The 19,854-nt window shown below is 42.0% G+C and overlaps 1 protein-coding gene across 1 annotated transcript in view; it reads right to left on the bottom strand.

Moving 5' to 3' along the window:
* Nucleotides 1-19,854, bottom strand: part of rbpjl (recombination signal binding protein for immunoglobulin kappa J region-like) — a 39,865-nt gene that overhangs the window by 11,589 nt on the left and 8,422 nt on the right. The window contains exons 3-8 of the mRNA XM_078249440.1: nucleotides 10,977-11,111; nucleotides 9,652-9,722; nucleotides 8,129-8,244; nucleotides 5,493-5,667; nucleotides 4,346-4,483; nucleotides 2,192-2,304 (exon numbers count right to left, since the gene is read on the bottom strand). Of these exons, the coding sequence (XP_078105566.1) occupies nucleotides 2,192-2,304; nucleotides 4,346-4,483; nucleotides 5,493-5,667; nucleotides 8,129-8,244; nucleotides 9,652-9,722; nucleotides 10,977-11,111 (748 nt within the window). The remainder of the gene's footprint in view (nucleotides 1-2,191; nucleotides 2,305-4,345; nucleotides 4,484-5,492; nucleotides 5,668-8,128; nucleotides 8,245-9,651; nucleotides 9,723-10,976; nucleotides 11,112-19,854) is intronic.

The raw sequence follows: 19,854 nt of genomic DNA, 5'->3' as shown, positions 1-19,854 counted from the left end.
TAAAGAGGATGACATTATGTCAAGTTGTCATAACAAAGACATCCTCTGGTAATGCCATCCTGGTTAATGTCAAGTTGTCATTACAAAGACATCCCAAACAAATTTAATGTCAACTTGTCATGACCAAGACAACTTCTGGTAATGTCACTTTGGTTAATGTCAACTTGTCATAATCAAGACAACCCAAACAATGTCAACTTGTCATGACAAAAACCGAATGACACTTAATGACAGTCATGAAGTCATGAACGTTTAGGACTTGTTTATAACGTTTATGACACGTTCATGACAGTGTCATGTCATAGTTATGACAGTGTCATGTCACGATTATGTCAACACCTTCAAGTAAAGTGTTACCCACAAATGTCACATTTTTGGTAGAAAAAACAATGTTCTGGACAACAGCCTTGTAACTATTAAACATTTTGTTAAATATCTCACGTAACCCTGCAGTTCTCCAAAGTACCCCTACAGGTACACGTACCCCCATTTGAGAAACACTGCACTACACAGACAAAGAGAGGGAGATTTCCTGCTGGGTGAAACAACATCACAGGATTTCTCTTCCGAAAGGACTAAAACCTGACGCTGATTCGTCCTAAAGGCTGAAAATGCCCAAAAAATAATCTTAAAAAAATAATAATACAGAAACGTGCTGTAAATGCTACAAGGGAAACTAAAAGGTTACGCACACGGCTGGGACATGCTTGTTGTTGCCATGGTTTGTGGTTTCTGAAGTTATTGAAGTCGGCTAGGAATCCGTCAGTGCTGTTGGAAAATTCTTTTTTTTGGTTAATTTTAACATTTTGGTCACATGATATTATTGCATTGATCTTGTTGTAATTGTTTATATTTCGTCCGATTATCTGAATTGACAATGTAGTAATAAGTATATCGCATTGCATGTTTCTGCTTTTTTGCACTTCTGGTTGGACGCAAACTGCATTCCGTTGTCTTTGTACTTGTACTCTACACTGACAATAAAGTTGAGTAGTAGTTTAGTGTCCCCTGGAAACATTTCGGCTGTGTGGTGCATCTTGCAGCGTGTTTCTGTACTTGGTATTGTTTTCTGTATTAGCAACTAGGATTTGGTATCTTTTGGGTTTTTTCTAGGGCTGTCAAAATAACGCATTCATTTCGATTAATTAATAGTTTAAAAAAATAACGCAGATTCTATTCCATATTGACGTTTGACCCGGAGCCATTCTAGCCACCATTGGACTGTAAAATGAAGGAGGGAGACGAGAATGTTCTGCCTGGATTATTAATTGTAACATTTACTTGTAAAAATCTTCTTCCTGCCAACCCTGGCTACCGAAATCTGGTGCCACTGATATGTCTGCGCTTCTCTCTGCTGCTCTGAAACAGACGTTACAGGAAACACAAACCCCGCTGCATGTGATGCTAGTTAACACTATACTCAACAGCAGCTAACGTTAGCCTACCGCTAGCTAGTAGCTGGATTAAACACGGTTAAAATGCTGACAGCTAACGCTAAACGGTGTAAAGTTTGACTGTGTTTTACTGTAGAGGATTCAACACCGGGATGTAACAATCTGCAGCTGCTGTCGGAGAAACAACACAGACGGTGCGTTCAATGAAACTGGTAAACTACAGCCTTATGGTGCATTTGAAGTTATTGTAAATGTCCTTTTCCCATCTGGTGGTTGTTTTTCTCATTCAACAGCAATTTACTAGTGAAATAAGTTATTTAGCAATAGCAATAAACAAGCCATTCTTGTTGTTTAGTACCCTTTTTTTTCTTTTCTTTTTTTACTTTCTTAAAAAGTATCGGTTAAGGCACCGTTAATTATGTATGCGATTAATTTCGATTAATTAATCACAGAGTATGTAATTAATTAGATTAAATTTTTTAATCGATTGACAGCCCTAGTTTTTTCCCATACCAGTGCTAAAATGATACTTTCAAGACGGTGCCTGAGCAGATACTTAACAAAAAAAAGAAGACGAGCACAAAACAGGATAGTTGGATAACAGTGAGGACAGTTCATCACTGCGGACCTTTGCCAGGTCATTTTATCTCTATAATTATCTTTTGCAGGTAGATGCAAGATTTGCAAAAAATGCTCTTTAATTATTTAAATATGTTTATGTTATCTCATGTGTCTCATAAACTACTGTACGTGTGTGTGTGTGTGTGTGTGTGTGTCTGTGTGTGTGTGTGTTTTACCATGAGTGGCAGAGCGACTCCAGACTCAGTGCACACTAACTGGACCACACGGCCGTAACAGATGAAGCCCTCGCTCGGCACAAAGTCCCCTCGGTCAGCATGCTGCTCCTGCACTAAACACACACCCACACACACACACACACACACACACACACAAGCATCTTTTCCCTTAAAAAAAAAAGGTTTTCCTACTTTGGCCTACTTTTCGACCAACAGAAGTGTGTTTGTGTGTGTGTGGTGATAGTAAAGAGGAGAGTGTGCAGACGGATGAATGAGTGAGGTTTGGGTTTTGGTGGTGGGAGGTCCGTGCACACCGGGCACTGTGTTAAATAAATAACCTCTCAGATCTCCAGACTTTTCCAGACGTGTTTGAGGGAATCGCTGCTCGCACACTGACTGTATTTATTCCGGCTGGCCGGGTGGCGGGAGACGCCGCCTAGTGACTGGAAGGTAACGCGTTTACTGTTCATCCCTGTTTCAGTGTCTTTGTCGAAGGCTCTGTACTGTTGACTCCACAGATGTACGTATATATAGTATCTCACGAAAGTGAGTACACGCCTCACATTTTAGTAAATATTTCATTATATCGTTTAATGGGACAACACTGAAGAAATTACACTTTGCTACAATGTAAAGTATTAAGTGTACAGCTTGTATGACAGTGTAAATGTGCTGTCCCCTCAAAATAACTCAACACACAGCCATTAATGTCTGTTTGGAATTGAAATAGCATCCATATCACATAGCCTTCACCATACCTAGAGATTGGCATGGTTTTATGTCGATTAGCCTAATAGCTGGTTTGATTTGCATTGAGAGATGGTTTTATGGAAAGTACCCCATGCCAATCTCTAGGTATGGTGAAGGGTATGTGATGATGTGGGGGGGCTATTTTAATTCCAAAGGCCAAGGGAACTTTATCAGGATGCATAGTATCCTGGATCCATGAAATAACTGGCCTTTCAAAATAAAAATATGCCTGCCTCTATGGGAATTTAACATAGGGGTGGACTTACTTTTGTTGCCAGCGGTTTAGACATTAATGGCTGTGTGTTGAGTTATGTTGAGGGGACAGCACATTTACACTGTTATACAAGCTGTACACTTAATACTTTACATTGTAGAAAAGTGTAATTTCTTCAGTGTTGTCCCATTAAAAGATATAATGAAATATTTACTAAAATGTGAGGCGTGTACTCACTATTGTGAGATACTGTATATATGAGAAAAATGAAGAAACTAAGATGTCTATAGTTTTATAAAAGGAGTGACTCCTGAAAAAACACACCCAAACATGTCTGAAATTGTCTCGTTTGCAGACACCCATCTATTCATTTTCTTGGCAGCTTTTTCTTGTTTCAGGGCAGCGAGGATCTGGAGTCTTTCCCAGTATTCACTGGGTAAAATGTGAAGTACACACTGCACAGGTCACCCTTCCATGACAGGGTTTATAATAAATGATTGCAAAAATTGGCTTAGAGATCATTCATGGTTTAAGAAATTCACATTCAGTTGGATAGATATATCGCTTATAATTGTGCTCCTTTGGTTCATACAATATGTAAACTTATTTTGTCCCTGGACGTTTGTTTTTGATGCATAACAAAATCCAAGAAAGTTGGCTTGGGGAGGTCGAGGTGGATGGATGGGTCCAAAAAATAATAGTCATAGCCCCGCTGTTTGTCACGGTTGTAAAGCTCTGAATGTAGCACAGTTGCTGTGTTGTGTGTTTACTGCCACAGAAGAACAATTAATCTAGTTCCTGAACGTCGTCTCGCTACCAGAAGTTTATGTGTGAGAGGCACAAAGTGGAGCTACAGTCAGCCAGTGTTCTTCTTTTTATACTCGCCGCTGTTAGTGGGGGGGTCAACAAACAAGCTGCCAATTTTAAACAGAAAAAGCTTATTTTTCACGTGCAATATGTGTGGAATAATGTTCTGCATTAACATCATAGGCCAACACCACTGTGTGATTATGTGTACAGCACAATTAATAAGAATGTAGCGTGGTACGTAAAAACTAAAGGGAATTTATGGAGAAACTGATCACACAATGACTTTTACAGTGTGGCATAAGTCACACACACACACACACACACACACACACACACACACACACACACACACACACACACACACACACACACACACATACCCAGGGTGATGGTGAAGGCGGTCCACTGTCTGGCGCTGGCTATAAAAGCTCCTCTGTCCACTGAGAGGTAACGAGTGCTGACCGTCTGCGAGCGTAAACGGTTGAACAAAGCTACTCTGGAGCACGATGAGATACACACTGGAAGACAAACACACACACACACACACACACACACACACACACACACACACACAGTATGACAAAGTTCCCTTTTTGACTGCAGGAATGTGCATTTTATTGGTTGATGCCTCATTTGCAACCTGACACACACACCTTTTGTCTTTCTATACTTGTGGCCTAGGACACATTCCTTTGCCCCTTACCCTAACCATCATAACTACAGTAAATGCCTAAATGCCTAACCCCAGATTACGTGGGTTATGTACGAGCTCAATTATGCATTACTTTACGGTCGGTATAAGTACAAACAGTGAATTAGAACCTGAATTTAAACCATTTAAAACCAAGTCTGAACCCTCAAATGGCAATTGAGGGTCGAGGGTTCGTCCCAAAGTGAGGACCGGCCACAATGTCCTCCAAAAAAAGATCTCAAACTCAAATGGGTCCTGACAAAGATAGATGCACAAGTAAACACCCACGTTCACACTAAAAGGAGACAGCACTCTGAGCTGAGACAGCAGATCAGGTTACTGTGTGCGTGTGTGTGTGTGTGTGTGTGTGTGTGTGTGTGTGTGTGTGTGTGTGTGTGTGTATAGGTTGTGGATCACACTGACACTTAACGAATCAATCACTCAGTCAAACCTGAGACCAGTGTATGAGTTTGTTCACAGAAGTAAAATAGAGACTGAACACCAGAATCATGTGACAATGTATCACGAATCTTTAAAAAGATTTCAACCGGTCGAGATAAAGATTTAATGTGGGATATATTTAAAAAAAAATGTAATTATTCCATTTTTGTTATTTAAGATCAAATACAATTTGAGTTGCACTTTTGATTAGAGGACATTATTTATATAAATAAAGGACTATTTTCCAATCATTTCACTGCATCGTCAACTTGAAATCGTGAAACGAACGTATCGTTAAATCACTAATATTAATGTGACCCCAAAAAGGCAGCTCTCAAATAATAAAATCAATCAATTTGCTGGATTGAACGAAGAAAAACAGAAACGTGACTCACGGTCGGCGTTCTTCATGGACTGTCTCTTCTGGGAGGGTTTGGAGATGACTTTGATCATCCTGCTCTGGAACGAACCCACTTCCTGTCTGTTGCCCAAGAAGAGTCGCAGCAACAGGCAGAAGTGTTTCCTCTTGTCCTGATCAGAGATGAACAGAGACTTGGCACAGGCAAACATCTGAAGCAGAGAGATGGAGAGAGAGAGAGAGAGAGAGAGAGAGAGAGAGATGGAGAGCAGGATGTGTCTGGAAAACTTCTGACTAAAACTGTGTTAATAAAACAGAGGAGATTCTTCTTCAATACAGCGTGATGTTCATTTAGGAAATTATGGTCCCATTAATTTCAAAATAGACGATAAAGCAGGGGATGCTTTAGGACCGGCCAATCAATTCAGAGGCTCAGCAATGCTAACCATGCTAATACTGTGGACGGGAGCGTGCCTATGTTCCCACAGCCCTATGTACCCACAGCCCTATGTTCCCACAGCCCTATGTTCCCACAGCCCTATGTTCCCACAGCCTTATGTTCCCACAGCCCTATGTTCCCACAGCCCTATGTTCCCACAGCCCTATGTTCCCACAGCCCTATGTACCCACAGCCCTATGTTCCCACAGCCCTATGTTCCCACAGCCTTATGTTCCCACAGCCCTATGTTCCCACAGCCCTATGTTCCCACACCCCTATGTACCCGCAGCCCTATGTTCCCACAGCCCTATGTTCCCACAGCCCTATGTTCCCACAGCCCTATGTTCCCACAGCCCTATGTTCCCACAGCCCTATGTTCCCACAGCCCTATGTTCCCACAGCCCTATGTACCCACAGCCCTATGTTCCCACAGCCCTATGTACCCACAGCCCTATGTTCCCACAGCCCTATGTTCCCACAGCCCTATGTACCCACAGCCCTATGTTCCCACAGCCCTATGTTCCCACAGCCCTATGTTCCCACAGCCTTATGTACCCACAGCCCTATGTACCCACATTTCTAAGAATTTGTTTTTCACTGAAAATTAGGCCCTATGTTCCCACAGTTCCCTTTTTCATAAATTTGTATCAGATTTTATCCCCCTTTCTCCCAATTTGGTAGCCAATTACACCCAACCTATTATCCAGTAGCAATGGCCTACAGATGGAATGTAACCTAGGGCTACGGGAACATAGGGCCTAATTTTCAGTGAAATAAAATCTTAGAAATGTGGGAACAGAGGGCTGTGGGAACATAGGGCTGACGCCCTGTGGACATTATAACTGACCTCAACTTGTTTTTGGGTGTTGTCTGTGTTTGACCCTCTCGCTGTGTGTTTTCTTTCTTGTTCAGCCCTCTAGCGCTAGCGTTAGCTGGTAACTTAAGGGAAAGTTTGATGATTTTCTGTTCTGCGGTACGTGCAGATGAATGGCGGCAGTATCCAGAGGTTTGTGTTTATCGGAAGGGTTGGAAATCAGCGACTTTCCCTCTTTAGCGTTTAGCTTAGCACACGCCGCGCCATGAAACCATAAACAACACTGGCTTGGCCGTGTCGTCCTCCCCCAGCTCCACACCCTCGTCAAAAATCCTCACCACCGGTTTAAAAAATACCAAGATGGCGACGGCCAAATTGCCAAACTCACTGCTTAAAAAAAGGCAGTCCACAAACCAATGGGTGATGTCAATACATTTACGTCTGTTATTTTAACAGTCTATGGGAATATATAACTGAGATTGTTATTGGTATAAATAACCACACAAACTGAAAACTAATAATAACAAGATTCTGGTGATTTCTCCTGAGCATTTGAAAGATGTGCTGACTGACACACTGTACAGTGATTCAGATGTAGAAAGTCTGTTTCTCCTCAGTAAATAAGGAAGAGGCCAGTGAACACACACACACACACACACACACACACACACACACACACACACACACACACACACACACACACACACACACAGTTGGTTTACAGCAGCGTAGTTTACTGTCAGACAGAATGTCAACAGCAGACTGTAATAAAAGAGGTGCTTGTCTCGTCTGGGTAAACAGACGCCTAGCTGTCTGTCGCTCAGACACAACAGACTGCAGCTCTGAGGTCGTTTGCGGCCGCTAGGATGCGTCTAGATTTCTAGGCTAATCCTCTTCCACAGCACTGACTGAATATAAAGATGGCCGACGCGTCTCCACTTCCTCCCGCTGTACAAAAGTGAAGCCAGAATCTCATAGTTCCATCGCTGCCATTATGTAATTTTGGAGCCAGAGTCTTTGCAGTAGTGATCGAGCGGTGGAGCCGCGGTATCAAAGTCCCGCCCATACACCCGCACGACCAATCCCAGCTGCCAATCATGATGTTTCAGCCTGTTTTCATAGCATCAAATAACTAATAAAAACCAAACTGATCAGAAAAAATCATCACTTCATCACAGGAATTCAAGGGATAATTGAGCCGGGACAAAGGCCAGTTTAAACTTCCAGAAAGTTGGCGTCTCCTTCATTAAAAGGGATTTGACAGACGGGCTGGAGACTGAAACGGTCAAACACACAGCAGACAGGTATGCACATGGCATTACATCAGATAAACACACACACACACACACACACACACACACACACACACACACACACACACACACACACACACACACACACACACACACACAGATCTCACCCTGGAGTTTGGCTGCTCATCGAAGACCAGTTTGAATGTGTCGGCCTGAGACTGACTGGAGCTGTCCAGACACATGTAACCACACACTCGATACACAGAGTCTCCGCAGCCAGCCGCTGGAGGGAGACGACAGGAAGAGAGAGAAAATAACAATGGAGGGATGAAAGGGGAGAAAGACAGGGGAGGAACAGAGGAAGGCTACATCATCACTCCTATTCTAGCTTCACTTCATTGGCTCCCTGTCCATTTAAGAATCAATTTTAAGATTTTACTGATTACTTCTAAAGCTCGTCAGGGTCTAGCCCCCAACTATAAACACGAAATGCTGACTGTTTGCAGCTTTAGATCCTCGGGCGGGGCTGTTGTTACTGTTCCAGATTCTAAGCTCAAAACCAGAGGTGATCGTGCCGTCTCCATCATGCGTCCTCAGCTTTGAACAAACTGCCCGATGAGATAACGCTTGCTGAATCAGTAAACACATAATAATTTCTTAAAGGACAAATCCGCAAAATGAACCTAGCGGTTAATAACACATGTGTACCGAGTTGACCGTTCTGGGATTTGTTTTCATGCTTATCGAATAGATAGATAAAAGATAGTTTAGAAAGGCAGTACCGTTCATGTCGTCCTATTATCGTCTTTTTACCCTATCATCTGTTCATTTAATTAAATGTATTCATTGTAAAGTATTAATTATTATGTGCTTTTGTTTCTTCTGTCAAAGCACTTTGTAAACTATTATTTTTTAAAGGTGATATACAAATAAAGTATCTGATTACCAGTCAGAATGGTTGCAGAGGAGGAGGTGTTCGTCTTCCTAAAAGCGCAAAAATGTAACAAAATGTACCTAATAGTGTCATCAACAAACTTGAAGATGATAAGGTTGCTGTTTTTTTAAAGATTATTTATTGGGCGTTTCCACCTTTAATTTTTGACAGGACAGCTAGGTGAGAAAGGGGGAAAACATGCAGGAAATCTTCACAGGTCGGATTCAAACCCTGGACCTCTGCGTCGAGGCATAAACCTCTCAGTGTATGTGCTCCTGCTCTACCCACTGAGCCAACCCGGCCACACTGTTAACCAAATGTGAAATATGAACTCTAAGCACATAATGTTAGCAGTACTTCGTTAGCATAATTTTGCTAGCCTCAGGATGGTTTCTGATGAGCACTAGAAAATGACCTCGTGCAAACAAGGAAAAAAATCCCTGTGTCCCTTTAGAGGCGCAGTACAAAGAGCTGTATTCAATGTTTGGTGACACTTTACTTGAAGGTATGTACATAAGAGTTGACATGACACTGTCATGAACGTGTCATAAACATTATTAACGAGTCATAAAAGTTTATGACATAACTCTTCTCTCATTAAGTGTCATTCGGTGGGTTAGGGTTAGAGTTACGGTTAGGGTTCATGTGTTCATGACGGTGTCATGTGTTCATGACGGTGTCATGTCACTCTTATGTAGATACCTTCAAGTAAAGTGTCACCCAATGTTTTCTTCTAAACTTGACTTTTGTCTTCACCTTTCAGATGGTCCTGCATCACTCTCCATCCATGGCCGCTGATGTAAACACAAGGAGGAGGGCAGAAGAACCTGAGTCATGAGACAGTTCAGACTTATTACGTAAACTACAGAATCAATTATCAATGAATGAACATCAAAATATGGTTAGACAACGCTTGTTTTTTTTTTTTTTTTTTAATGAAAACTCAACTCTGGAGTTTGGAAAAAGAAAATAACAGTAACATTTGAACTAGTACAGTACAGTAGTTTTTTTTAAAGTGAGTATATTTTAAATTTCTTTCATGTTTATTCAGCTAACTGACCCTACAGTCACATTAGCTACAAGAGACAGAGACAAAGCGACAGGCTACCATTCATTTTCAATGGGGCTGGCCGTTTGCCAGCGACAAGCGACGAGTTTGCCGCTGCCACGAGCAAGGCGGGCCCAAAATAGACAAGAAGTCTATTTCATGCAAATGCTGAGCGATGCGACAAAGCGACTGCCAATCGGAGTGAAGGCAGCGTGAGGGCAGCGTGACGTATGTCAGTGGCTCGAGTCGAAGAAAATCATTCAAGATGGCGGAAAACGCTTCAGAACATCGTATTTCTGTATATATCTGATATGTTTGGCATTTTATCTCATATATTTTGTTAATTTTATCGAGAAATAAATACTTTTAAATAGAGATGGCCCGATACCATTTTTTGCTTTCCGATACCGATTCTGATTCCTGAACTTGCGTATCGGCCGATACTGAGTACCGATCCGATACCAGTGTGTCATATATTTTATTATGTTTTAACAACTGTATACTACTATCCCTGTATGGATGTGATATTATTTCTATCTTTGTTGCCAGCCTGGCTCAGGTTAAACTCTTTGTGAAACACAAACAATGCCCCAGAACTTTCTTACATTATTCAGGTTGACAGTCAGTTATAACGGAAAAATAACATAAATAAACTACTTTAATGTAGATTTTCTTTAGGGCTTTATTACATGGTATCGGATCGGTGCATAAACTCCAGTACTTCCCGATACCGATACCAGCGTTTTAGGCAGTATCGGAGCCAATACCGATACCAGTATCGGTAGCAGAACATCTCTACTTTTAAATCCAAAAACATCGTTCTTGTGACTTGACAATACCTCTGAAGTGACTTGTACGACGTGGTTGAAGGTAGCACCGGAGAAGTTTACTGATGCCAAGCAACCAGGAGTAGGCTAGGCACGCCCAGGAGCACCCACAAGCGAGTGCATGTCGCTCTCTTTTGTAGCTAATGTGAATTAGCTAATGTGTGTAACTGTAGTGTGAAATGCTGTCCTCAGAAGCCTCATCAAACCTTTTCTCTGTGCCGTAGGACTTCTGAGCGACCTTGGCGTGCAGGATGGTAACACTCTGGTCTGCGTGAGCTTCTCTAACTGGTTCCCTTGTTGTTCCCAGTAACTGGGAGCCTTGAAACCCCAGGTCCAGGCTCCTGATTGGACAGAAATGTTATTAGTCACAAACAACCAGGAATATATACTGTATTTGTGTTTGTGGGTTAAAATGGTGAGACAAAAAAAACGTGTTTCCCTGTAAAGAACACTGACTGAAACGCAAGTTCACTACAGTAGACAAAAAAGAAGTCTTACTGTAGTTTCGGTTACACTTTACTTGAAGGTATATATATAAGACTGACATGACACTGTCATGAACGTGTCATAAACATGATAAAAGTCATAAACGTTTATGACATAATGCTTCTTTTAGTAAGTGTCATTCGGCTTTTGTCATGACAAGTTATGGTTAGGGTTACAAACAAACTGTTTCAAGGGTTGACCCCCCCCCCCCCGAATTGCATCTCTGTGCTGAGAGTATAAAGAGAGGTTTGCACAAAATGATAAATGGATGGAATGATAAATAAAGCTCTTTCTTTCTAAGTCGCATTACCTGCTTCTATCTCCACAGCGCTGTGGCGTAAGGTCTGGCTACACCACAGATGCATTCTGGGATAGGAGGGAAAAAAAACTCTCTGGGTTGTTTTCATTTCTTTAAACCAATCACAATGCTCTGGACGCAGCGACGGGGGGCTTGTTTTGGTGGAACATTTGCTAGCTCGAAGTTGATGTTGATGTTTCCGTAAGAGAACGGAGTAAGACAAAAGCATCCCACATTACGTTATATGATTATCCTGGAAATGAACTTTTGTCGATCCAGACTGACAGAAATATGACATTTCTACTCATGTGTCCACTGGATCAAAAAGGCCCTGTCATCAAGGTCTGCAAGTCTTGCTCGATGCTGTATTAATTCCACAGTTTGAGCAATTAATTTGACATTTGTTTGTTGGTGATTTGATTCAAAATGAAACATGTTCTGCAAACTCATCTGTTTGATTAGATTTCCAAAGTTCAACTGAACAGCAGGTACGCGAGCGAAGGAACAGAAACATCAGCAGACCGAGCGGCCCCCGTGTAGCTCTGCTAACAATAGCAGCTGTCACATTAGCTGTGTTTGTTCCCTGCAGTAACGACGTAATGAGGAGTTACTGCCCCGGGGTGTGTGCCTGGACGCTGGAATGCTACTCGCAATGAAGACTTTTGACACGAGAGGAAGAAGAAAAAGAAAAAGAGGAAGAAAAGATGTACCAGAATTCTGGGGGCCAGCCCTATGTTCCCACATTTCTAAGATTTTTCTTAAAATTAGGCCCTATGTTCCCACAGGCCAATGTTCCCACATTTTTAGGACATTTTCAAAATGAGGTCTTGTGTTCCTACATTTCCCTTCAAGGGTTAGGGTGGGTTAGGCAAACATAGGGCCTAATTTTGGAAAGAAAATCTTAGAAATGTGGGAACATAGGGCTGTGGGAACATAGGGCCTAATTTTCAGTGAAAAAAATATTTTTAGAAATGTGGGAACATAGGGCTGCGGGAATGTTCCCGAATTCTGTGGACGATGACAAAAAAAAAATGTTTGTCACAAAGTGTTCTAAAATGAGTGCGTGAAACAGGATTAACACATCACAAAATATTTGTCGAACTGATTTTCGTAGCACAATAATGCTGAAAACTGAAGAGGTTTTTTTTCTGTATAATATAGCTATGAAAGTAAAGCACATTGACTGCTGCTGTACAAGAGTGTGAAGATCCTCGTAGGGAGGAGGTCAGGGTGGATGTTTGGCTCCTAAAACACAGGGCTTTCACCCAGGGAACGGGTGTTTGTGTCCCGGGAGTACTACTTAAGGGGACCGGTGTTTTAACCCAAACCACTATCTTTTTTTCTAAAATGAACCGTCGTCGTCGCAGGACAGTCACCTGTTGTTGGCTAAACTTAATGGCAACGGCCACTGAAATGACTGTCACCTCACGGTGCTCTGTAGCCGGCTACCAGTTCTCTTTTCTCGGCTAAATTTAACTGTAAAGACTGCTAAACTTAACTGTCATGTGACCGGTCGTGCTAACAGGCATTAGCTTCATATTTAACATACGGACACAATAATGGGATTTATTTAAAGGTCCCATGGCATGAAGATTTCACTTTATGAGGTTTTTTTAACATTAATATGAGTTCCCCCAGCCTGCCTATGGTCCCCCAGTGGCTAGAAATGGCAATAGGTGTAAACCGAGCCCTGGGTATCCTGCTCTGCCTTTGAGAAAATGAAAGCTCAGATGGGCCGATCTGGAATCTTCCCTTTATGAGGTCATAAGGAGCAAGGTTACCTCCCCTTTCTCTGCTTTGCCCGCCCAGAGAATTTGGCCCGCCCATGAGAAAGAGAGAGAGACATCATGGGTCAAGGCCACACCCCCACCCTCCACCTTGTCCCCCCTGTCTCCTCCTCAATAGCATTTAAAGCTACAGACACAGAAATGGCACATACTAAGGAAAGCTCATTGTGGGACTGGCTCTAGTGGCTGTAATTCTACACCAAGGCTGAATTTCAGGAAAGAGACTTCAGATACAGTATTAGGGGACCACTAAGGCCTATATAAAAGAGACTTCAGATACAGTATTTGGGGACCACATGGTCTATATAAAAGAGACTTCAGATACAGTATTAGGGGACCACTAAGGCCTATATAAAAGAGACATCAGATACAGTATTAGGGGACCACTAAGGCCTATATAAAAAAGACTTCAGATACAGTATTAGGGGACCACTAAGGCCTATATAAAAGAGACTTCAGATACAGTATTAGGGGACCACTAAGGTCTATATAAAAAGAGACTTCAGATACAGTATTAGGGTACCACTAAGGCCTATATAAAAGAGACTTCAGATACAGTATTAGGGGACCACTAAGGCCTATATAAAAGAGACATCAGATACAGTATTAGGGGGACCACTAAGGCCTATATAAAAGAGACTTCAGATACAGTATTAGGGGGACCACTAAGGTCTATATAAAAGAGACTTCAGATACAGTATTAGGGGACCACTAAGGCCTATATAAAAGAGACTTCAGATACAGTATTAGGGGACCACTAAGGTCTATATAAAAGAGACTTCAGATACAGTATTAGGGGACCACTAAGGTCTATATAAAAGAGATTTCAGATACAGTATTAGGGGACCACTAAGGCCTATATAAAAGAGACTTCAGATACAGTATTAGGGGACCACTAAGGCCTATATAAAAGAGACTTCAGATACAGTATTAGGGGACCACTAAGGCCTATATAAAAGAGACTTCAGTATTAGGGGACCACTAAGGTCTATATAAAAGCATCCAAATAGCAGCATGTCATAGGACCTTTAAAGATCCAACTCTCAGCAAGAAGCAGATAACTATTCCTTTAAACCATTTTCAACGAAACACATAAAGATGTAAACTCTCTGCAGGATATTAGACCCATAGCCTATAAAGTCCTTTCAAAATAAAAACAAGTTCTATTTTGCAAGTCAATGCAAGAAAAAGGACGTGACATAACTGCGTGACTAAAACAACAAGAACATTCAGGCTACTTGTTGGTGAATTTAGTTTCCAGCTGTGCGTCTGAGCGTCGGCGAGGGAAGAGCGGAGCGACTCTCTAAAAGCAGCAGGGTGCTAGTTTTAACAAGGACAGCCCAATAACACGACCGTCACTCAGTCACAACACACAGTGAACAAGACTGATGAAGACTGACATTCAGAGGCCAGCTGGGTCAGGGCCAAAACAACAAGGGTCCATGTTCTCCTCTGCTTGTAAAGTCACAACAAAGATCTTCAGTTTCAGTGAAATGTGGCTGCAGCTTTTTGTAGAAACATTTTCAACCTTTCTTCAAGTATTTCTAAAATGTGGCGCAGGGAGAAATGTTTCACCCAGACCAACCTTTGCCTTGGTCTCTAACATCACAGTGTAAGATGGATTCTGCTAAGACCGCTGAACTGTTCCTTTTATATAAAACGCATTCAGAGTGAGTTTTTTTTTTTTTCCATGCAGCAGCAGATGTACTGTGTCAAAAATAATAAACAAATGATTGATTGACAAATGATTAAAAGGGGATATTAAAGGAGCAGTTTGTTGTTTTAATTGCCTCTATGTTCCCATCACCCACAGCTCCCCGCTCAAAGAAATCAGCCAACTTTTGCTGGCTCTATTGCTGTTGTTCGAACTACAGATTGTACTTTTTTGACTTGGCATTTTTTGTATGCCTGCTTCCATGGAGACAGGGGCCAGCTCCTCACCAAGGGCGCGGGAAGGTGCTGAGGGTGCTGCAGCACCCCCTGCTGGCAGGAGCTGGATTTTATATTTTTGCAAAAAAGGGTTATGGATATGTTTGAATATAGCCTACTAAAAATTAACTGTTATAGCTGCTATAGAGGTCAAAGTTAAAGTGAGTCAAGTGACGTGACTCGCTAAGAAGCGAGCAGGCTGAGGCTAGTTGACTGGAACGTTAGTTGTAGAGAAGAATACGTCGCAGAAAAGGATACAAGAATTTTTTTTTTCGGCATAGTAATGCGGCTAAAATTAGCAAGATTTCATCTGTAGATGTTACAGTTGATGTTTACTCGTCCACCGCCGAGGCAAACTCTGTTGGGGCAGCTGAAGCGGCAGAGTCTGAAATAACGTTAGCAAGCAACTCGGCTAACATTAGCAGCACCATCGTAGCATCTAACGATAACTTTACAGAAGGATTCGAAAAGCCCTGTCAGCCAAGCAACTTCAGTTATCCTGGAAGTAGGTTCAGGACAGAAACTTTTCAACGGTCTTTTCAGCTGAGATGAGAATGAATGATACGCCGTTTCTTGTCTTGTGTAATTTGTTGTGTTAGAGTGCCATCTACCAGGCACAATTGGTAATTATCCTGAAATACGGGAATATGTTCAGCCTACTTCCTGTTCATGTGTGGAAAAGAACTACGTTTTACACGCTGGTTCAGTGTCTCCTGAAACTTTGGTTATTCTGCAAAAAGAATAAGTTGCTTTAAAGATAATTCCGTTCCCTGTGAGGGCAATGCCTGTAAGTACGATTGTTTTCATTGCGTATGTTTTGTGTAACAGAAACCGCTGTGACGTGGTTAGGATCACATTTGCTGTTGAGAAGGCACAAGTTAGGCTATTCAGAAATTGTTAGCGAGGTCATTGCAGCCTGATTATTAGCATATATTTTCAAGACAAACATCTCTGGTGTGGTTTTGACCATCAGAAAAGTAATTATCTATATTGAAACAGGCTAATAACGTAAAGTGCGCTTCTGTGATGTTAGGGTGCGCCCAGTGGAGTTGGAGTGGCAGTGGAATTTGTGGCTGCCCAGGACTTTTCTAAAACTTCTCACTCTCACTCATACACTAAATGACGTATTTAGCTGTCAAAATCCGAAACATTTCATGGGGGGAAAAATCGTCAGACATCCATTATTTTGTTATTCAGCACCCCTGGTCAAAAATAGGTTCCCGCGCGCCTGCTCCTCACCGCTCAACAATCAAAACAGATGAAGAATGTAATAGTGTAATGCTGGAATCAGACATTCAGGGATACTTTAGGTGGTTACCATGAACTATTCGTATCATATAACTACTAAAAGTACAAACCCCGTAATTTGTATGTATTCCATGTATTTATCACTGTACGCACTGAGAGCTGTGGACTGTGTAGGGAGGAGGTCGGGGTGGATGGCTGGGCCATTAAACGCAGCGCTTTCAAGCAGGGGGAGGGCAGTTTGTGTCCTGAAAACAAAAGACTTTCACCCAGGAAACATGTTTGTTCCCCCGGGATGGTTTTAAACAATTTTTTTCCCTAAACGTAACTAGTTGTTTTGGTACCTAAACTTAGCTGTCGTCGCCCCACTTTTCAATTCGTGAATACAGACGCTTGGTCAGGTGCCTTTGGCGTTGTTATTGAAGCCAAGGCTACGTTCAGACTGCAGGCAAAAGTGGCCCAAATCAGATTTTTTTTTTGGGGTCGAGTGACCAGGTCAGACTTCTTCACAAGTAGTGTGAACACTCAAATCTTGCCCAGATCTGATTTTTTCAAATCAGATTTAGACCACTTCCATATGTGGTCCTGAATCAGACCCAGATCTGATTTCTTTCAATGCGGCCGCAGCGTGAACAACCAAGACGGATTTGTTGCGACTTTTACGTCAATCGACGTCGACATTCGTCACAATTATGCGCCGGCGGGAGTTAGCCCTAGACACAGACCGTAAAATTAAAAACCTGACTATGCCTACAAAATGGAGAACAGTGATGGAGCAAGTCAATGGAGGGAGAGTGAGGTGTTAGACCTAATTAGTGTATGCTAATTACACAAACATTTTGAAATAAAAGCGAACATGCTTACTTCCTCCATATCCTCCCTAACTTTAGTGCAACAGCGCTCATGTCTAATGTCATTGTTATTGTTCTATTACGCATGCGGGTCAGTTCGAAACCGCAAACGGTTCACACTGGAACCTGATATCGGCCACATTTTAAAAAGGTAATGTGAACAGCGAAACAAAAAATCTGATCTGAGCAAAAAAAATCTGAATTAAGCATTAAGACTTGCGGTGTGAATGTAGCTTAAAAGTATCCTTTAGCGTCAGATCTAAACGTGCTTTATTTTTCGTTATTTGTGTTTCTTTTGACGCAGTTAGGTTTAGGAAAAAGATCGTGGGTGGGCTTATAAAGGTATGTTTCCATGACACGTGGGACAAAAAACGGGACAGTTGGGTTTAGGAAAAAGATCTTGGGTGGGGTTAAAAAGAAAGTTTCAGTAACACGCGAGACACAAACACCGGCCTCCCGGGTGAAAGTCCTGTGTTGTTTGATCCAGTTTTTTGCGACATATCTGACGCTGAGAGACACTGCCCGAGCTTCCGTACAGTATTTTACGAGTTGGGAGTGAGACTGTTTTGTGACTAACATGGCAACGTGGCTTGGGAGGCAACGAGCCGAGAGCATTCTGGTTGCTGTAGGTTTTCTCTGATCTTGATCTCTCTTTAAGAAAAGACCATCTTTTCAGCGGTATAATCCTTCGTTAAAATTGAAAAACTGACATGCTGGTTACACTCTAAAAGCTGTGTACTAAACAGCGGCACCACAAGCAGCAAACTAAATTATCCAAACAAAGAGGTTAAACTACCATCCGTCTTTTTAAATCACACAAACATCCTCTCGATAATTATGCTGAGCTCGAAATACAACACGGCTCACAGTGTTGATATTGATATTTAAGCTACATTATTCTTCAGTCAGTCCTGATATCGGAATATTTGACGTGCAAACCACAAAACTTCAACATTACAACTTTTGAAAATCATTTGTGGCACATTTGGTTCCTGTCTTTCAACATAATCTAAACTTCATTTGGATGCATCGTGAAGAGGTGAACATGCTATATATCTGTATATGTCTATTTCCATTCAAAACTTGGCTAAATACTCTTCTTTCTGGCCCTCACCTCGCTCCTGCGCTCACACAATGCTACATGTATTCAGAGGAGCGCTCCTTGTAAGGGAGGAAAGTCTGCCCCGTGAGCTGTATACTGACTGTTTTGTTCATATATGAGGGGGGATCCCCCTGACCCAGTATACCTCTCTCCATGGTCGACAGTTCACACTTGACAAGCAGTGTGTGTGCTCAGTCTAAATTAGACTTTTCCCTCTTCAAAAGGTCAGAGGTCAGCGTGTCAGGAGCTCAGACCCTCTGGCATTTCACACCGGGAACACAGAATGGACAGAAGGAAGAGCAAAGAGGGGGAGGGGAGGAGATGAACGCACTTTGACCTCCAAAAAAGTAGATTTTCTGGTTCGAGGGTCAGTCCTCATATCTAAACCAAAGAATGCAACGGTCGCTGGGTTTTTTTTAACATAAAGGTTGAGGTTTTTTTTAACATAAAGCTCCAAAACTACTTAGTTAAGTTTAGAAAAAGATGGTGGTTTGGGTTAAAATCAGACGATACTTCATTTCCTGAAGGTTACGCACATGGAGCTGAACGTGAGTTTTTCTTGTTTGTTCCGTAAAGTAAAAAAAAGAAATTATGATCGCTATGATGGGTTTAAACGATCGGGTTAGCTTGATAATTCCACCCAGCACTGGTTACACATAACGTTATAATGAGCCGAACAAGTTGTCAGTCATCTGGCGGGAACACTGTGCTTTCCTACGCTTTGACAAGAGTGTGGTAATGAAACTGAATGAATGAAAGTTGTTAAATTTTACTACTTGAGAGGCCGATTGGTGCCATTTTGACATAGGTCAACCGGAAGAAAAAGCCAGTCGTGCGTTGGCGGATCGCTACCTCCTCTACCGGAGGTGGAGTTACTCCTGTCATTCTTCCCATTCTTCCCCGCTCATGTACAGTGGGGCAAAAAAGTATTTAGTCAGCCACCAATTGTGCAAGTTCTCCCACTTAAAAAGATGAGAGAGGCCTGTAATTTTCTTCATAGGTACACTTCAACTATGAGAGACAAAATGAGAAAAAAAATCCAGAAAATCACATTGTAGGATTTTTATTGAATTTATTTGCAAATTCCTCGGGAAAATAAGTATTTGGTCACCTACAAACAAGCAATATTTCTGGCTCTCACAGACCTGTAACTTCTTCTTTAAGAGGCTCCTCTGTCCTCCACTCGTTACCTGTATTAATGGCACCTGTTTGAACTTGTTATCAGTATAAAAGACACCTGTCCACAACCTCAAACAGTCACACTCCAAACTCCACTATGGCCAAGACCAAAGAGCTGTCAAAGGACACCAGAAACAAAATTGTAAACCTGCACCAGGCTGGGAAGACTGAATCTGCAATAGGTAAGCAGCTTGGTGTGAAGAAATC

This window comes from Sander vitreus, chromosome 4 (genome assembly GCF_031162955.1).
Source record: "Sander vitreus isolate 19-12246 chromosome 4, sanVit1, whole genome shotgun sequence".
In the NCBI taxonomy this organism is placed as follows: Eukaryota; Metazoa; Chordata; class Actinopteri; order Perciformes; family Percidae; genus Sander; species Sander vitreus.
Note: the sequence above shows the minus strand (reverse complement) of the source record. Positions and strands in the feature narration are given on the sequence as shown.